The 17611-nt window shown below is 34.0% G+C and overlaps 1 protein-coding gene across 3 annotated transcripts in view; it reads right to left on the bottom strand.

Moving 5' to 3' along the window:
* Positions 1-8700: 8700 nt before the first annotated feature.
* Positions 8701-17611, bottom strand: part of LOC145276672 (uncharacterized) — a 61213-nt gene continuing 52302 nt past the window's right edge. For all 3 annotated transcript variants that reach the window (XM_080127875.1, XM_080127857.1, XM_080127861.1), the window contains one exon: positions 8701-9345. In XM_080127875.1, the coding sequence (XP_079984001.1) occupies positions 8834-9345 (512 nt within the window). In that variant the 3' untranslated portion in view covers positions 8701-8833. The remainder of the gene's footprint in view (positions 9346-17611) is intronic.

Below are 17611 nucleotides of genomic sequence, written 5' to 3'. Positions count from 1 at the left end.
TGCGACGAAGGCCATCAACTCCCCATATTTCCTCCTATAACACAGAACAAGCTAGGTAACATATAAATATCCGTGCATGAGTTCGCCAAGCTAATCAAGAACCTAGATTCCAGTAAAGCAACTGGCCCTGATGGCATCCCAATTATAGTGTTAAAAAAGCTTCAACCAGAACTTGCTCCCATACTTACGAAACTGTTTAAGCACTGCCTTAAGGAGAAGTGCTTTCCGACTCCCTGGAAGAACTCATCAGTTTGCCCTGTATTTAAGAATTCGGGTGATAAGTCCTCTCCCTCTCAGTACAGACAAATAAGTCTCCTGTGCGTTATGTGTAAGTTGCTGGAATCCATATTAAATAGAGAAATAGTCAACCACCTCAGCAGAAAGAACCTTCTTAGTGACACACACTACGGTTTCCGCTCTGCAAGATCTACCGCAGATGTGTTGACGGTTATATCTCACAGGATTAGTGAATCTCTTGACAAAGGCTTCATTTCTATGGCAATTGCTCTTGACATATCAAAAGCCTTCGACAACATATGGCATAAGGGCCCACTTCACAAGATTTCCAGCTACGGTATAACTGGAAATGTTTTCTCAATCATTAAATCATTTCTCTCCGATTAAAAGTGGTGAGGGTCCACAATAACACGTTAACTTTAATCTTAATTCACGTTAGCTTTTATTTATTTATTTATTTATTAGTTGAATCATATTGTGTCGAATAAATTCACCTCATAAATTAACGTTCTTATTAAAGTGAAAGCAAAAACAAAGTCGGAACGTTAGACAATTCTCGACACAAATTTTGCATAACTCCGTTTTTTCCTTCTCCACTTGAACGTGGCACTCTTTCGAAAATAGATAAATAATAAAAAACAAGAACGTTACTTGTTATCGTGTCAAAAGAAGGAAAAAATCCTGCTCACGTGATTATGTGTTTTTAAAAAAAATATTTACATAACCTTTTTATTTATATATCTGTTTAAGCTTTTTTTTGTCAGTGTACTAGAAGGATTTCAGTTGATTACAACCTTTACTGCGTATTCTTTACATTACAATAGTACAACCCTAAAATCCGACGGCACGATACTACACCGTTCAATACTATAAAACTGAAACAAGCTGTTCTGCTTGAAAAGCGCAATTTTTTCTTATTCATATTTAAATCGATTCTTTTCTTGAAAAAACTAAAGTAATTACGTGTTTACTTTTTTAATATCCCATTTTGCTGTTCCGGATTACTTTACTAAAGTAAGTAAAGCTTCTTTATTTTTAAAACTGTTTTTGTCTTTGTTTTTCGATATTTCGTCGATATTATTTAGTAAGAGTGTTTAGCAGAAGAGGTAACAAACAACTTCCCGACAAAATAAATATACAAAACATAAATGTTACCATAGTAAAAGTTCAGTTCATGTTTTTTTTGTTTGGAAATAGTTTTTTAATGCTCATTACTTGAAATAATTTCAGCAAACCGAAATTAAAACGAAATTTGAGGCGATAACTACTTAAATGAATTTTTATATAAACTGCACATGCCACAATCGATTATTCTCCAAGCACAAAATAACGGAAAACATTAAAATATGTTTATAAATATTCCTTACGTTGACGGAACTTTCTTTGATTGTTAACACAGAATGCTCGGGTGTCCCTCCTTCAAATTGAAAACGGGGCTCTCCATTTCAAAGTCGCTGCCATTTTAATATTTTTACACCGGTTCGTGAATTAGAAAAAAACATTTTTTTTTACAAACTACTTAAATATACAAACCAATGGACTTTTCTACCATAAAAGTAACTTTTATTGACTATGGTAACATTTATTTCTTGTATATATATATATATATATATATATATATATATATATATATATATATATATATAATTACAAGAAATATATGTATATATACAAGAAATAAATGTTACCATAGTCAATAAAAGTTACTAAGGATATATATATATATATATATATATATATATATATATATATATATATATATATATATATTGAGAAGCAGGCCATGGATGTGTCTGAAAAGATCAGGTCCGCCTTTCGTCAGGGCTTCTGCTGGGATGCCGTCAGAACCAGCCGCCTTGTTATGGAGCTACTGTATGCAGACAATAACGGCCTTGTAGCCCTCTCAGAAGAGGACCTACAGTGTACACTGTTTGCCTTCACGAGGGCGTACAAACAGCTAGGACTAACAATCAATATTAAAAAAAAACTCAAATCCTCTATCAATCACCACCAAACAGTACTCCAGTCTCACCCCCAAACATGTCGATCGACAACGCTAGACTGGAAAATGTGGACCACTTCCCATACCTAGGCAGCATCCTATCATCAAAAGCCAACATAGATGATGAAATACCACACCGTCTCAGCTGTCCCAGTGGGGCTTTCTCAAGGCTAAGGAAGAGAGTATTTGAGAACCGTGACCTTCTGGCAAAGACCAAAATCATGGTATACAAAACTGTCTGGCTGCCCACTCTTCTCTATGGATCGGAGACCTGGACCACATACGGGAGGCACGTAAAAACCCTGGAGACGTACCACCAAAGATGCCTTCCAAAAATACTCAGAATCAGTTGGAAGGACCGACGCACCAACACCAGTGTCCTGAGTGAGGCTGATGTTCCTACTACCACCGCTACTGTTGATCCACGCCAGCTCAGATGGACTGGTCATGTTGTCCGAATGCCGGATCTCCGCCTCCCAAAACAGATTTTCTACTCTTAGCTTGTTAAAGGAAAGCGTGCCCAGGGTGGCCAAAAGATGAGGTATAAGGACAACATCAAAGTAAATTTAAAGCGGTTTCACATGGACCTTTAGATATGCGAGGACGTGGCTGGGAGCAGGTTGGCATGGAGGGGCGCTGTCCACGAAGGTACTGCACTTTATAGCAGTGACCTAAATCAAGTTGCTAAGGATAAACGCAAGCACAGAAAGGACAGATTATCAACCAGACACAGCCAACCCCACTCCACCATTACTACCTTTATCTGCTCAAATTGCACAAGAAAAATTGGGTCTAGGATTGGGCTGTATGCTCACCTGAAGCCACAACGGAGACAGTCTTACTCGGACACGAGTGACCGCCGATGATGATATATATATATATATATATATATATATATATATATATATATATATATATATATATATATATAAATGTGTGGGTGTGAAATTTAAATGAGAAATATGAAGACTTTTAAGTGCCGAAAATAATAATTAAGTCATTTTATTTACTTTTTTTCGTCATTGTAGTCCAATATTTCGCAAAAAATAGATTCATCGGAGTAGGGAGTTCGATCCGTGATTTTTATTTCTTTTTTTTTTTCATTTGGATGTTAAGGAGGAGGTGATTCCTCGGAGTAAAAAAGAAGAGAAATATACGTGTTATACAATTAGACGAATCAACGACATTACATAGGAAAAGAGCGGATATGACTCTATAGAAAAGAAATGACAAGAGAAAACTAATTACTACACAGAGCCGCATAAGCAACACCGGCATAATAATCTACATGAAGGATATTAACACAGAACGTTTCGGTTCGGACAAGTGTGTAAGACAGTAAGAAACGTTATGATTTACTGCAACTAACTACTCAAGAAAAAACATTAGAAACGAATGGTGTAGAACAATGTAGAAATCTGTACACATTTGCAATCCTAATATCAATTTTTTTTTTACATGGGGGTCACCACTTATCAAGGCCCGAAGGCCACCCAGGGATGAAGATTATTGCGTGTACAGTAATCAATGAGATAGTATTGTAGTAATCATTAGAATTAAGGGGACAGTTTGTCAGGAGTTTGTTTATATTGGACTTGAAGACCTCCAAGTTGTAGTCAGGTGGGAGCAGGCAAGCGACAGAGAGTTCCACTGGCGTGCAGTTCTAAGAAAGAAGCTTTGCTCATGGAATCTACGTTTGGATTTAGGCACAGATAAAGAGTGGGGAAAATTATTGACAGTAGTTTCAGCCAGACGGGGGTTTCTCGTGAAAGATTGGCGAGGACGACGAAGGATTATAGCTCAGACTAGCACCTGCCATGGAAATAACGATAAAACAAAGACAGGCTCGCAACGTCTCTTCTGTGGGAGAGAGGTTGCAGGGAAGAGAACAGGGCATCCCCACTAAACCACGAAGTCTATTGTGTACTCTCTCAAGACAGGATAGGCTGTTTTTAGCAGCTCCTGCCCAGATGTGGCAGCAGTACTCCATCCTTGGACGTACTTGGCTTTTATACAGATAGAGAATTGCATCAGAAGTAAGATATCTTATGGAGCGGTAGGAGGATCCCACCATTTTGCCAACGCCTCTGGCAACAGATTTGATGTACGTGTTCCATTTCAGATCAGGAGTAAAGGTCAAACCCAGAAGCTTGTCAAAACATGGAGCCTCCCCAAGACGAGCGCCATCCATTTCAATTGATGCCAGATAGGGATCAGAGTGTTGATGATGTACAGATAGAAGTTTGGTTTTGGATGCATTAAAAGTGACCAGCTACCTCTTCCCCCATTGTACCACGTGCTCAAGATCAAAGGAGAGAGAATTAGAGACAACTTTGTCATTTACAGCCTTTGATGTCTTGCCATAGATGGGCGTGTCATCAGCATAGATGTCAACGAATGATTTAAGTATGTATTTTGGGAGATCATTGATGTAGATCAGGAGGAGAGTTGAGCCCAGAATGGACTCCTGGGGGACTCCAGCATTAATGCTGTGGGTCTCTGATTTCTGCCCATCAACAATTATTCTTATGAACTAATAAGAGAGTAATGATTTAATGATTGAGAAAACATTTCCAGTAATACCGTAGCTGGAAATCTTGTGAAGTAGGCCCTTATGCCATACCTTATCGAAGGCATTCGATATGTCAAGAGCAATTGCCATGGAAATGCAATCTTTGTCAAGAGATTCACTAATCCTATGTGATATAACCGTAAGCACATCTGCTGTAGATCTTGCAGAGCAGAAACCATATTGCATGTCACTAAGAAGGTTGTTTCTCTTGAGGTGATTGACTACTTCTTTATTTAATATGCATTCCAGCAACTTTCTCATGACACACAGGAGACTTATTGGTCTGTACTGAGAGGGAGATGACTTTTCACCTGAATTTTTAAATACAGGGCATACTGATGAGGTTTTCCAGGGTGTTGGAAAGCACTTTCCTTGAGGCAACGCTTAAACAGTTTTAAGTATGGGGGAAAGTTCTGGTTGTAGCTTTTTCAGCACTATAACTGGAATGCCAGTTGCTTTACTAGAATCAAGGTTCTTGATTAGTTTGGCGACCTCACGCACAAGTTTTGTATGTTGCATAGCGTGTTGTCTGTTATAGGAGGAAATACAGGAAGTTGATGGTCATTGTCGCATAGGGTAGAATTAGCTGCAAAGTTCTTGGCAAATAGTCTGACCTTGTCTGATGCTGGCGAGATGACCTCAAGCATAAAGAACAACAAAAGTGTATACAAGAAAGGTAAAGCCTATCACATAATAGAGTTCTACATCCAAACATGAATCTCTACAGTTTGAATAATAATTAACCAATAGAATCTTGTTAAGTCCTAAAATGAAAATGTAGCATGCAAAAATAGCCGGAGTAAAAATCGATATAGGGGCATAATAACTGTTTTTAAAAATCTAATGAAATCCCATCAAAGTAAAACGTCAAAGTCGTTTACCAGCACTTCGCAATCCCCGGGTCCCAAAAAGTGTGTCTCCTGTATCGCAGCTATATCTACCTCAAGGGCAACGAGATCCTTTAGTACGCGAGCAGCCTTGCGTCGGGATCTCATACCCCTCGCATTTTAACTAGCGAGGTTTAAATTTGTCATTATTCCCTAACTAGTAATGTTCATCTAATACGGGTCTAAAGTCTTCGGGGATGTAGACACCACAGGCCTGCCCGATACTGCCGGTCTACAACTCTGTTGTGTACTGATAGTTCCGGACAAGTCCCCCAACGTCGAGGGGAAATGTTAAGTTCAATGCTCTATAGAAGGAAGGGTTAACATAAAGGGGGACCTTCCCTTCACATTTTGTCTTAATCGGAGTTAGCGATGGGTGATCTTCAACCAATTTCATCCCTGGAATAGCTGATCTTGCCTCCCTTATCATTCTCCAAAGCGGCTTCACCCTAGCCTTTTTCTTCGTTCTCAAAAAGATGATTAACATCAGTGCTTCGGGGAAATTGGTTGGTTTTTGGACTTCCATTCTGTCCACGTGGGTAAGGCTTGCCAATTGTTGTAAACACCTATTTTGCCTTCCATTCAGGTCTGCTTGGGTGTCGACACCATCCGCCTCACATATTCTATCTCCCGGCAAAAAAGGGCATTTTCCTCATCTTGACGGTCCTTATTTTTGGTGGAGATGGTGTGGGTATGACTACCATCGTTTCCCCTGCTTTTTCCTCTTCCTCCTCCTCTTTCTGTCCTTCTCTTCTTCATTATTATTCACTTCCTCCTCCTCCGCTGGCACTTCCATTTCTTTCTCGGGACTATTAAAAAGTTGAATATTTGCGACAGGAAGCGTGATCGTTAGATTACTGTCACTTAATGTCATGAGTTATTATTGTTGCATTCGTGTGGATGAATGACATTATTGATTGACACATTTAATGTGTACAGCCATGATCCCCAGATTATGTAAACCGCCCTCCAAAAAAATAGAGACCAAAGTCCAGACAGTCACAGACACTCACAGTCCCAGTTTGATCGCGTAATAGATTTGCTAAACCAAAAATGCTACAAAAGCAGCAGTGCCTATAATCTCAGTCAGGGTCGTCAATAAGATTCGAACAAAAGAATCAACCACCTGCTTTTCATCAATGACTTCAAACTATACCAGCTCAGACGCTGAATTAAGTCGATTTTTTTATGTTGTACATACCTTCTTCAAGATATCGGAACGATATTTGGGTTGAGGAAGTGTGAAAAGTCATCCAACAGAGCTGGGGAAAAAATCCAAACTGAGACATACAGCTTAGTAATGAAACTGACAGCAAGGACATAGAAAAGCAAGAAAAATACAAATACATTGGCATAGAAAAAACGATTTTATTCAGCATGCCGTGATACCTAAAATATTGGCAGTGAATGCATACGTAGTGCGAGATAAAACCAATGACACAGAACTTACAGGCAAAAACAGAGTAGCAGCTATTAATCTAGTAGCAATTACTCTATTAGCATACATCTTTGTTGGCTCGCTGGAAATCGATGCAAAACAGGCAGGACACTAAAACGATGTAAATGTTGCCTTACTATAGAATAACGTACAGAAATCAGTGTCTATCTAGGTATAAACTGTATTTACCCGGAGGACAACAGGTGTAGACCGCTCAAAAATTTACCATCTAAACCGTTCCACTATTGTGAGCAACGAGCACTATCTGACGAGCTACCAAACGGAACAAATGTTAAGATTGTATATCAACATTTGATTACACGTGTTGATATTAAACAAGGACGATAAAGAGCAACCTTAGTAGTCTCCAGTGATGATGTCTTAAACCTTGCTAAGAGGGGCAAGATAACGAGATATGAACGTCTTATATATATATATATATATATATATATATATATATATATATATATATATATATATATATATATATATATATATATACATCTATATCAGAAACAACACTGGAATCACAAGAACGTCTTCGTTTGCCAAGATTAAAAGAGCAACCGGACAAAATTTTAAATTTTTTTTACAAATTATATCTGGTGAGCAAATGCAAGAGCGATAAAAATTCTTGCGCTTTAAAGGAACCGTTTGAATCTTTAAAAACGATATTTCGGCTGGAAGGTATGATGTAGCGTGGAAATATCTAGCATTCCTAGCAAGGAATAAATAATAAGTAAACTAAACAAAAATGGTAGCTTTTTTTTCTTTTTATAATCAGCTGAATTATTCTTCGATGCTTATTTTTTTCTACATGGTAAATATTGATAAGGTTTTAAAAGTAACATTATACGCTTGAGTACGTTACAATTTGTTGATTGTTTGTTTTAGGGTATATCAACCCTTTTAAGTTTATTTCATGCGGAATCCAGTGATTTTGAAGAAAATTACTTTAATAGAATATATATATATTTTTTAATTTTTGCAAGTTGGTTTCTATTTAACCCATAGTTGGGAGCCTAACAGGTACTACCACTGTAGTTTATGGTGGACCTGAGAACAGTTGCAATTCAAGGAGCTCCACGTGGGGCCTCACCATAGGATATAGTTTAAGGTCATATCCCGGATCTGAGTAGATTACAGTATTTCAATATACACCATAGAATGAGAAAATACAATACTATATACGTAAATTGATTATTAAAATTATGGTTTGAGTGAAGAGAATTTTGTCAATTAAATATTTTTTTGGCTCGTGTAAATGCGGTCTTCAGTATAAATAAATACGGTTAAAGAACGGTATAGTATTTAAACGTTTATATCGATTGCATTATAACTGTTAATTTAATCCCAGTATATAAAAAATTAATGGATACGTTGACTGACATTTAAGGAACTGTAATAAACTATAATAATATATTTAAAATATTGCATTGTCGGAAATATTGTGCCAAAAATCCATCTCATCTAAACTCGGGAACATAAACACATGCAATTTGCATAATGCGATAGATTCAGTAAATATTATGCACATTTAAAATTAAAACAAAAACATTTCTCAGCAAGTTTCAGACGGAATTTATTTCCAAAATAATCTCAGTGAAAAACAGGTGTACATCATATTCTCGTCTTCCGCCAGATACTGGTCAAAAACCAGATCTGTAAGAAATGATACTATTATAAGAGGCATCAAATTAACATCTGGGGTATATTCCAGATTTTCCTTGAATTCTACCTTGACAACACATCGAAAATCTTTGATCATATACTGCAGTTCCACAACACCTGGGAGAGATTCCGGATTTTCGAGAAATTTTACCCTGACAACACATCGAAAATTTTTGATCGTATACTGCAGTTCCACAACACCAAGGAGAGATTCCGGATTTTCGAGAAATTTTACCCTGACAACACATCGAAAATTTTTGATCGTATACTGCAGTTCCACAACACCAAGGAGAGATTCCGGATTTTCGAGAAATTTTACCCTGACAACACATCGAAAATTTTTGATCGTATACTGCAGTTCCACAACACATGGGAGATATTCCGGATTTTCGAGAAATTTTACCCTGACAACACATCGAAAATCGTTGATCGTATACTGCAGTTCCACAACACCTGGGAGAGATTCCGGATTTCCTTACAACCCTGGAGTTACAGCACAATTCAAACCTTGGGCTGTAAGTACGTGTGCCACAGCGAGCTGTAATTAAACAAAAAGAAAATGGTGTGACATAAATTGAGACATAATGCGTGCGAGTATTTAAGATTGCATTGTATATAAAGTCGTAAATGTTCAGATTTAAAATAGATTAAAGGGATGGTATCAATAAATGTTTTATATATATATATAATATATATATATATAATATATATATATATATATATATATATATATATATATATATCAAATTGATAAGCACATGCGTTTTAGATCATTAATGTTAAGCGACGGTGAGACAAACCAGTAATGTATATGCTCTCCGGTTGTGACTCCATTATTTCCAGTCATTCAATCCCTTTATCCCTGAAATAAAAGGGTGCGGTTTGCCTTCTACATTAAAAAAAAATTGCCCAAGTTTTATTCCTTTCAGAACCGTCCGCCGAATTGCTTAATATAAGAGAGTTGTTGTAGCGCTCTTCATTAAAGTGGGTCCGAAACTAAATGGGAGGGATTAAGCCAAAAAATAATAAAATCATTTTTTATTTTCGATTTCATAAAACCTATTTCTTTTTATATATAAAACCCATTTCTCGACACTAACCCTGAATTACGTTCAGATAAATTATCATTTTCATTATTTTCATTCACTTTGCATTTGACTAAATTTCCGCCGATGTTTTAACGTTTTGTCTGTTTAATACTTTACGCCGCTAAAGTATAAATTTACCCTGTAATTATATTGCCTACGGATATACATATTTGTTATATATTGTCTTTTGTTTTCTTTTTTTACTAGTGTTGTTTTTTTTGTTTAGTTCTCTTTTCAGACATTATCTTTAGTTACTATTTTACCTTAGTTTTAACTACACCATTCCCTTTAAACTGACGTCTTCTATAGATTTTAGACTATACTGAAAGAGACAATCTATTCTAACTTCGATGGGGATTAGGAATTTTCGAGATATAATGACAGGCATTATGTACTTTAATTCATTGTTCAACGCATGCGCATTAAAAAAAAAGTGAAATTCTCTCCGCACGATATTGCCAGCTATCCTAATTTTTTTTTTTTTGTTTATAGTCTTTGTGGGTGGGTATGATGTCAAGTTAAACTGGAGGCAAATACATGGACTGTCTCCACCTCACAAAATGGGGTGTTTATTCCAAAAGCCGTTCTTTACCATGGCGAGGTTGGCCGTGTTCATTTATTACGACGTTCTTAATATGAGGAGGTTAGAGGTGTTTATTTCGAACTTAACATAAGAACCTTTGGGATTGGCCACCAACAACAACAACCATAGTCTAATTTTTATGAGGATGGAGGAAGGTTTGCACTGGACAACGCTGGTTACCACGTCATTGTAGTTTAAAATAAAAGTTTGTGTGTGTTATAAATGCATGTTTGATTAAAACCGGAGTTGAATAAAATTCATCGATAATGGGCGATATTTACATCTTTACTACAAGTGATAAGATCCTGTTATTTTATTAAGCAAATGTAAACCTAAGAGAGCTAGCTAAAAATATTGAAATATCCCTGGGATTACGAAATTACATTTAAAAACTAATAATTAATCATGATATATATCATCGTTGTGTTTTATCCCGCTGAATAAATGACATAATTGATAGATATGAGATTATATCAGTTATAGAAATCTAATATACAAAAGGCTTTATATATGTCTCCCTGTCTCCATATTTTCAACCTCTATCTCCTTCAAAAATAAAAGTCACAAATGATGGGATATTTTGTGGATCTTACATGGGATTTTAGCCGGTAAACATACTTTTTAAGAGGTGACAAATGGGTCAATATTAAAGAAATCATTTTACATTTTGTACATTCAATTTAGTTTATTTTAATTTCTTAACTTTTAATCAATTCATTTCTGTGTCACGTGTGTACAATGATAGCGTAACCAGCTTTAAATGCTAGTGTTTTGCTTTCGGTTTCGATTCTGGCTAATGGCACCCAAATAAATTTCTTACTTTCGAAATCACGAATCAATAATAATAATAATAATAATAATAATAATAATATATACGAATTCCGGACTAATCAAAATAGTATATTTAAGCCTATTTTACGCCCGCATAAAGCCGGGAACCCCTCTCGCTAGTACAATATATGTAGCAAAGAAAAAAAAGGGTCAATAAGTGTTCACATTAAATATTGAGTGAAAAGAGTCTGCGCATTGTTTTACATGAACATATTTTAAAAAAGAATACACACCAATGCAAAGTACATTATGATATACAAGCGGATGTGCTGTGTCGGTACACACAACACCGAGTCAAACAAAAAATCGAGTACACTCAACATCAAGTACACTCAACATCATCTTACCATCAAGGCTTACCATGTGAACTCGGGGCAGAGGAAATTCCCATATACACAAAAAATCATTGAATAAACCAAAATACCCTAACTAAGGGTAAGGATAATGAGTAAACGTTGGATGAAATGATGGTTAACATTATTACGAACTTGTCAGGCTTCGAACTTGGAATCTTCTGATCCATAGTCAGACCCGTTATCTATTGCACCACAAGTCCTGTCCGTATTCCGAAAGATGTTACCGCGACTATATACAGACAGTGCTAAAATCCGTTGAAATAATAACTTTTTGGACAAGTTTACGAAACGGCACAAACCCCCTTAATTCGGGCTTTTTTTGTGTGACTCGCCGTTGTTCGTTACGAACAATATATGGAAAAGGATAATTTAGGGACTCACACTTGTCAGGGAAAAATAATTTTTCAATTCGGTGCATCCGTTCGTAAGTCTATAGGCACACACACATAAGTGAATGAATAATATCTAGAATTGTATTTAAAGTATGGATTAAAAACACTTAAATTTTTTACATTGCTATTACAACTGAAACGAAAATGATATAAAAATGTACAGGTATATAGTTTTAACTAAATAAAGTGGAGAGAAGCGAATATAATGGACAGGCAAGTGTTCAAATCTTAAGAATATTGCGAAGAAGAAACATAAACATAAGCTAGGCGGCACCAAATTTAGTAAAATATTATAATCAATTTAAGTATTATATAAGACTTACTTACAATAAAAATATAATCGAATAGGTATTTTGTTATCAATAACCCGAATGAAAAATTCATATTATCATACTTGCCTGATAGAAAAATATGCATAAATATTATATTTAACTACATGCAGCGTTCTTAATTACCATTATAGATAAATACACTGCTGGTTCTTATCCAATATATAGTAAGGATTTCAAAAATTATGAAACTAACCGAACATATAAAGTTTAATGTTGCAGTTCTAGCATGTATCCATGTCTCCAGTGTCTTTATGATCTGAACTACCTACAGGCGGATATGAAAAGGTAAAAATAATCTGACTGAGCTATGAATGCGCAAAAGAAATAGCAGGGGTAATGTTTTATTCGACTTACTCTAATAAGTTCAACTGTTTTGTTTGGTAATTGTAAAACCTTTGAGATGATTTCTGTTGAATAAAAAATAAATACTAGTGTGCTACAGGTCGAAATATCTTATATCTGAAATTTCAACTCGGTAGAGAGTTTTCACACACATAAAAACAATATCGCTATATATATATATATATATATATATATATATATATAATATGTATACATATTTATTTATACATATATATACATATGTTTATATACATGCACATATATATACATATATATGCATATATGTGCATACATATATATGCATATATAGATATCTATACAAATATATACATATAACTATACATAAATATATATCCATATACATATATATACATATATACATATATACATGTATATACATATACATAAATATATACACATATATAACATAAATATACATATATCTATAAATATATATACACATATATACACATGTATACTCATATATATACATATATATAAACATAGATATATACATATATATACATATATATACACTTATGTTTATATACATATATATACATATTTATAAAAATATATATATACTTATATAGGTATACATATATATATAAACCACACACACACACACACACACACACACACACACACACACATATATATATATATATATATATATATATATATAGGCTTGTTTGTAATATACTGAGTTTTACTGGGTTCGTATAATTCAGTAAATTTTCATATACCAATATATTTTAAGCCAAATAGAGATGAATTAAAAAGTAAGCTACAAAATTATCATATTTCATAATTGAGCATTAATATACTGTATTAACAAAACGAAGACTTCAAAAAAAGAATTGATAGCAACAAAAAGTGTATTTCATTGTAAGTTACAATTGTTTCAATACCAGTTCGACAATTTCAAACATTATTGCGTTTGAAAATTTTCACATAACCAGCCTTTTTTCAGACTTCTTGAAGAAAACACTTTGACAACAGAACACTGTTTAAAGAAAATTCCCTTAACGGAAATGAAGCATGCGAAAACAAAAGTCAAAACTCAATTCAATTATTAATATATCACCTAATTTTCGTATCCTTATTTAAAAACGAATCATAAGAAGTTTCCAAAAACCCCGTTGCAATTTAAAATCTTTTAATAATACTATTCATTGAATTCCTTTATTGCCCATAATTAATTTTAAAAAAATACTTTTTTGAATTTTCTTTCTATATTTATAATATGGCCAGAACAACCTTGCTATGACGTTACGGTTAATTTGTAGTTTCGTATTCGCTCATTGGTGGCATCAATGTTTACATAATATCGATTATCTTATTACTTTGGTTTAAGACCAGTTTAAGGTTAATATTTTATTAAATAGCGAAATAATGAATGATATTACCTTATATTTATTAATCTTCATACAACATACGAGTAATGGATCCTATTCTATTTTTTATTATTTAATATTTTATTATTCATTATCGTTCTAATCTAATATGGTTCTGGACAGTTGTAAAAAAACTAACTACGAAGGGAGAAAATCCATCACGTTGTTAAGTATTAGTTAAAAAAAATTATGAGGAAATAAAGGTCGTATTTAGTGCTTATAACAGTTAAAAGGAGATTTTCCACAATCTCAGTGGACATTATGTCAAATCCTGAGTCTCTAGACCGAAAATTGGCAGAGTAATTTGATAGGGAAATGTACACGGACACACACACACACACAGACAAACACTTTCACTTTTATAGATATACTATCAGTGTTGTCTGGCTTTGCTCGAGCTATATGTACTGTTCTTAACTTTATGTGCATATGTATGAATTAAAAAGAGTGAATATGTACGGTAATACCTTTCTATGTAATAGACTCTCTAACCTACCATAGAGAAAAGTTGGTAGAAACCGCACACATCAATTTTTTTAACTTTGACCTTAATTTTGACCCATTTAACACTAATTGTGTTGGGCTCAAATTGAGTTAAAATATTTGATCCATGTCCGAGTAACCTACATCTAAATTTTCAATTGTTTAGACCACAAGTTGGCGGAGAAGTTTGGTAGAGTCTGCAAAGGTACACCTACGTAAACCTTGAAATCTTGCCAGACAAATTTTCGCTCAAAAACTTATTAATAAGCTTGCTGCGTGTAAGAATATTTTTCATGTCAAATTTCAAAATTTTAGACCCAAAATTGGCTTTCAAATGTCATATCTTTTGAACTTTGAGACCTTGAAAGATGATTCTACGCAAAACAACGAGTAAAAAGCTTGCCCCATGTCCGAATACACTTTATATGAAATTTCAAATTTCTAATCCAGAAAAGTAATTTGGGCATATTTTTAAATTTTGACCCTAATTATACTCAATATTGGCGGAAAAGTTTGGGAGAGTCTCGAAGGTCAAATTGTTGACTTTGACCCCTTAATAGCCAATTTTGTTGCCGAGTTATTTGGTAGGGAAATGTACGCAGACATACAGAAAGGCACGCTGATATTTTCACTTATATATATATATATATATATATATATATATATATATATATATATATATATATATATATATATATATATATATATATATATATATCCGTGTGCTGGAGCTTTTCATCTTAAATTTTACGCAATTATGCGTATTTATATATACGCATATAAATATACATATATATATATATATAAGATAAATTTTATGTATGTCAGTCTTTATATGCACATTTCCCTACCAAATTTGTCTGTCAATTTTCAGTCTACAGACTCAAGAATTGACATAATGGGTAGTGAGGTTTAGGAACATCTTTCCAATCAGTTCTCGGCCAGAAATTTGGGATCTAAATTCACCAATTTAACCTTGGAAAACTCTTCAGCCAATTTTGTGTCAAAACACTTGAAATCTTAGATGTAGCTTTATTGAACATTGATCAAACTTTTAAACTTCGTTTGAGTTCAAAACAGTAAATTGTAAGGGGTTAAGATTGTGGTCAAATTTTAAAAAATTGACCTCAGAGTCAATTTCTGGTCTAAACATTTTGAATTTTACATAAAGTGGGTTCAGAGAAAGGGCAAGCTTTTTAATCGGTTTTTGGCCGAAAATATTACAAAGGGGTCAAAGTGTATATGAGTTGACCATGCGGTCTCGTGCAAACTATTCAGCAAATGTTGGGTTTAAACATTTTAAGTTTTACATAAAAGCTATTCAGACATGCGGCAAACTTTTTAATCAGTTTTTTTCCGAGAATTTGGCTGCCAAGACGTTAAAGTTGAAACAGTTTACCTTGGCATATTACCAATCTCTTCTGTACATTTCGGGTGTGGCCACTTGAAATTTTAAATTTAGGGTACCTGGACACAAGTCAAACTTATATATATATATATATATATATATATATATATATATATATATATGCACGTAAAGCAATGAACAGTACATATGACCCGAGCAAAGCTGGGCTGAACTGCTAATGTATAGGTAGAATAATAGTGAATTTATTGAAGTGTAGAGATTTGAAATATGAATGAGGCGCAAGAAATGTCTCAACGACAATAGATGTAAAAGTATAATAACTGATTCGAAATTCTGATAAAAACATATAGACTATTAGTATTAAAAAACACTAGTCAATGATTAAACTAGATAAGATATTTAAAACTCTTATCAAACAAAAAGTAAAATAAATATTGTCTGAACACAGTGAACAACGTCATGCAAGTTGAAATAAAATCAAAATACGTAAAAAAGATCATCACATCGAACCTTACACTTGTATCGATAAAATACTATCCATCTGACCAATCTCCAGCAAGAAAATCATTAACGAGACCCAATATCGGTTTGTCTAAGAGGATGAAATGTACAAGAAATGATGACATAATATGAACACGCCTAGAAGAGTACGGTGAGTATTTTTTACATTCAAAGTACGATCATGTTTATTATATCTATACTCCTATATTTTTTGTGTGTGTATATTGATATTTAAAAAAAAAACCTATCTCATATTTATTTAAAAAGAAAAGACAATTCGTTATATATGGGTCGTGGAATTGCAATCATCTACAAACGATCTAGGTAATGTGCATATCATTTTAAACATTTATTTTAATTAATTTCCTATTAGTTTGTTTTCGGTTTTTTTATGAGATGTACATCTTTAATTTACTATTGCGTGTAATTTTATTTATGCAAATATTCTACATGATTTATAGCTGCGTAATATTTGTGTGAAAAGATTATAGTAAACGCTGACTTCTTTCTATCTATATTTATGTATGCGAATATATATGTGTTTAAAAATGTCGCCTCCCAAACTCCTTTGTAATTTTTTGGATTACAAACATGAAATTTAATATATAGAGTATTCGAACGCATGCGAAACTTTTTATGGGCTTCTCCACATTAAACATATAGCCCCTAATTTAGCAACATATCTATATTTTTGACTATACATTCAACGCAATTGATTTGCTTAAATTATGTGACTCCAGCTGATAATTTCATTTGACGGAATTTTGCCTTTTCGATGACCTCAAATATCTTCCAGTAATAGGATTATTTTATTTCTGAATGCCGGAGTTTTACCACGCTTTTAAGGGATGGGAGGTGCGTCATTGAATATCCTACTCTTCACTCGACCAACCATTCACGTGAAATCATTTTTCTTTTTTCCCCCATTCCTCTACTTCACTCTCTTTTAACTTTTACCGAGTAAGCTCTATGGCTCACTTGCAATTTCCTTAACCACATGCTTAAGGCCATCAGAATCAAACAAATTAACTATCGTATCATTAGACATTAGGACATGGCTCCAGTAATCTATAGGGTTTGTTGAAATGTCTTCAGCAAACTGTTTGCAAGCCTCTGGTGTATAACCTTTA

The sequence above is a fragment of the Euprymna scolopes genome, chromosome 1, assembly GCF_053919585.1.
Source record: "Euprymna scolopes isolate OS-2025 chromosome 1, ASM5391958v1, whole genome shotgun sequence".
Lineage (NCBI taxonomy): Eukaryota > Metazoa > Mollusca > Cephalopoda > Sepiida > Sepiolidae > Euprymna > Euprymna scolopes.
This window is presented reverse-complemented; position numbering and strand designations above follow the sequence as displayed.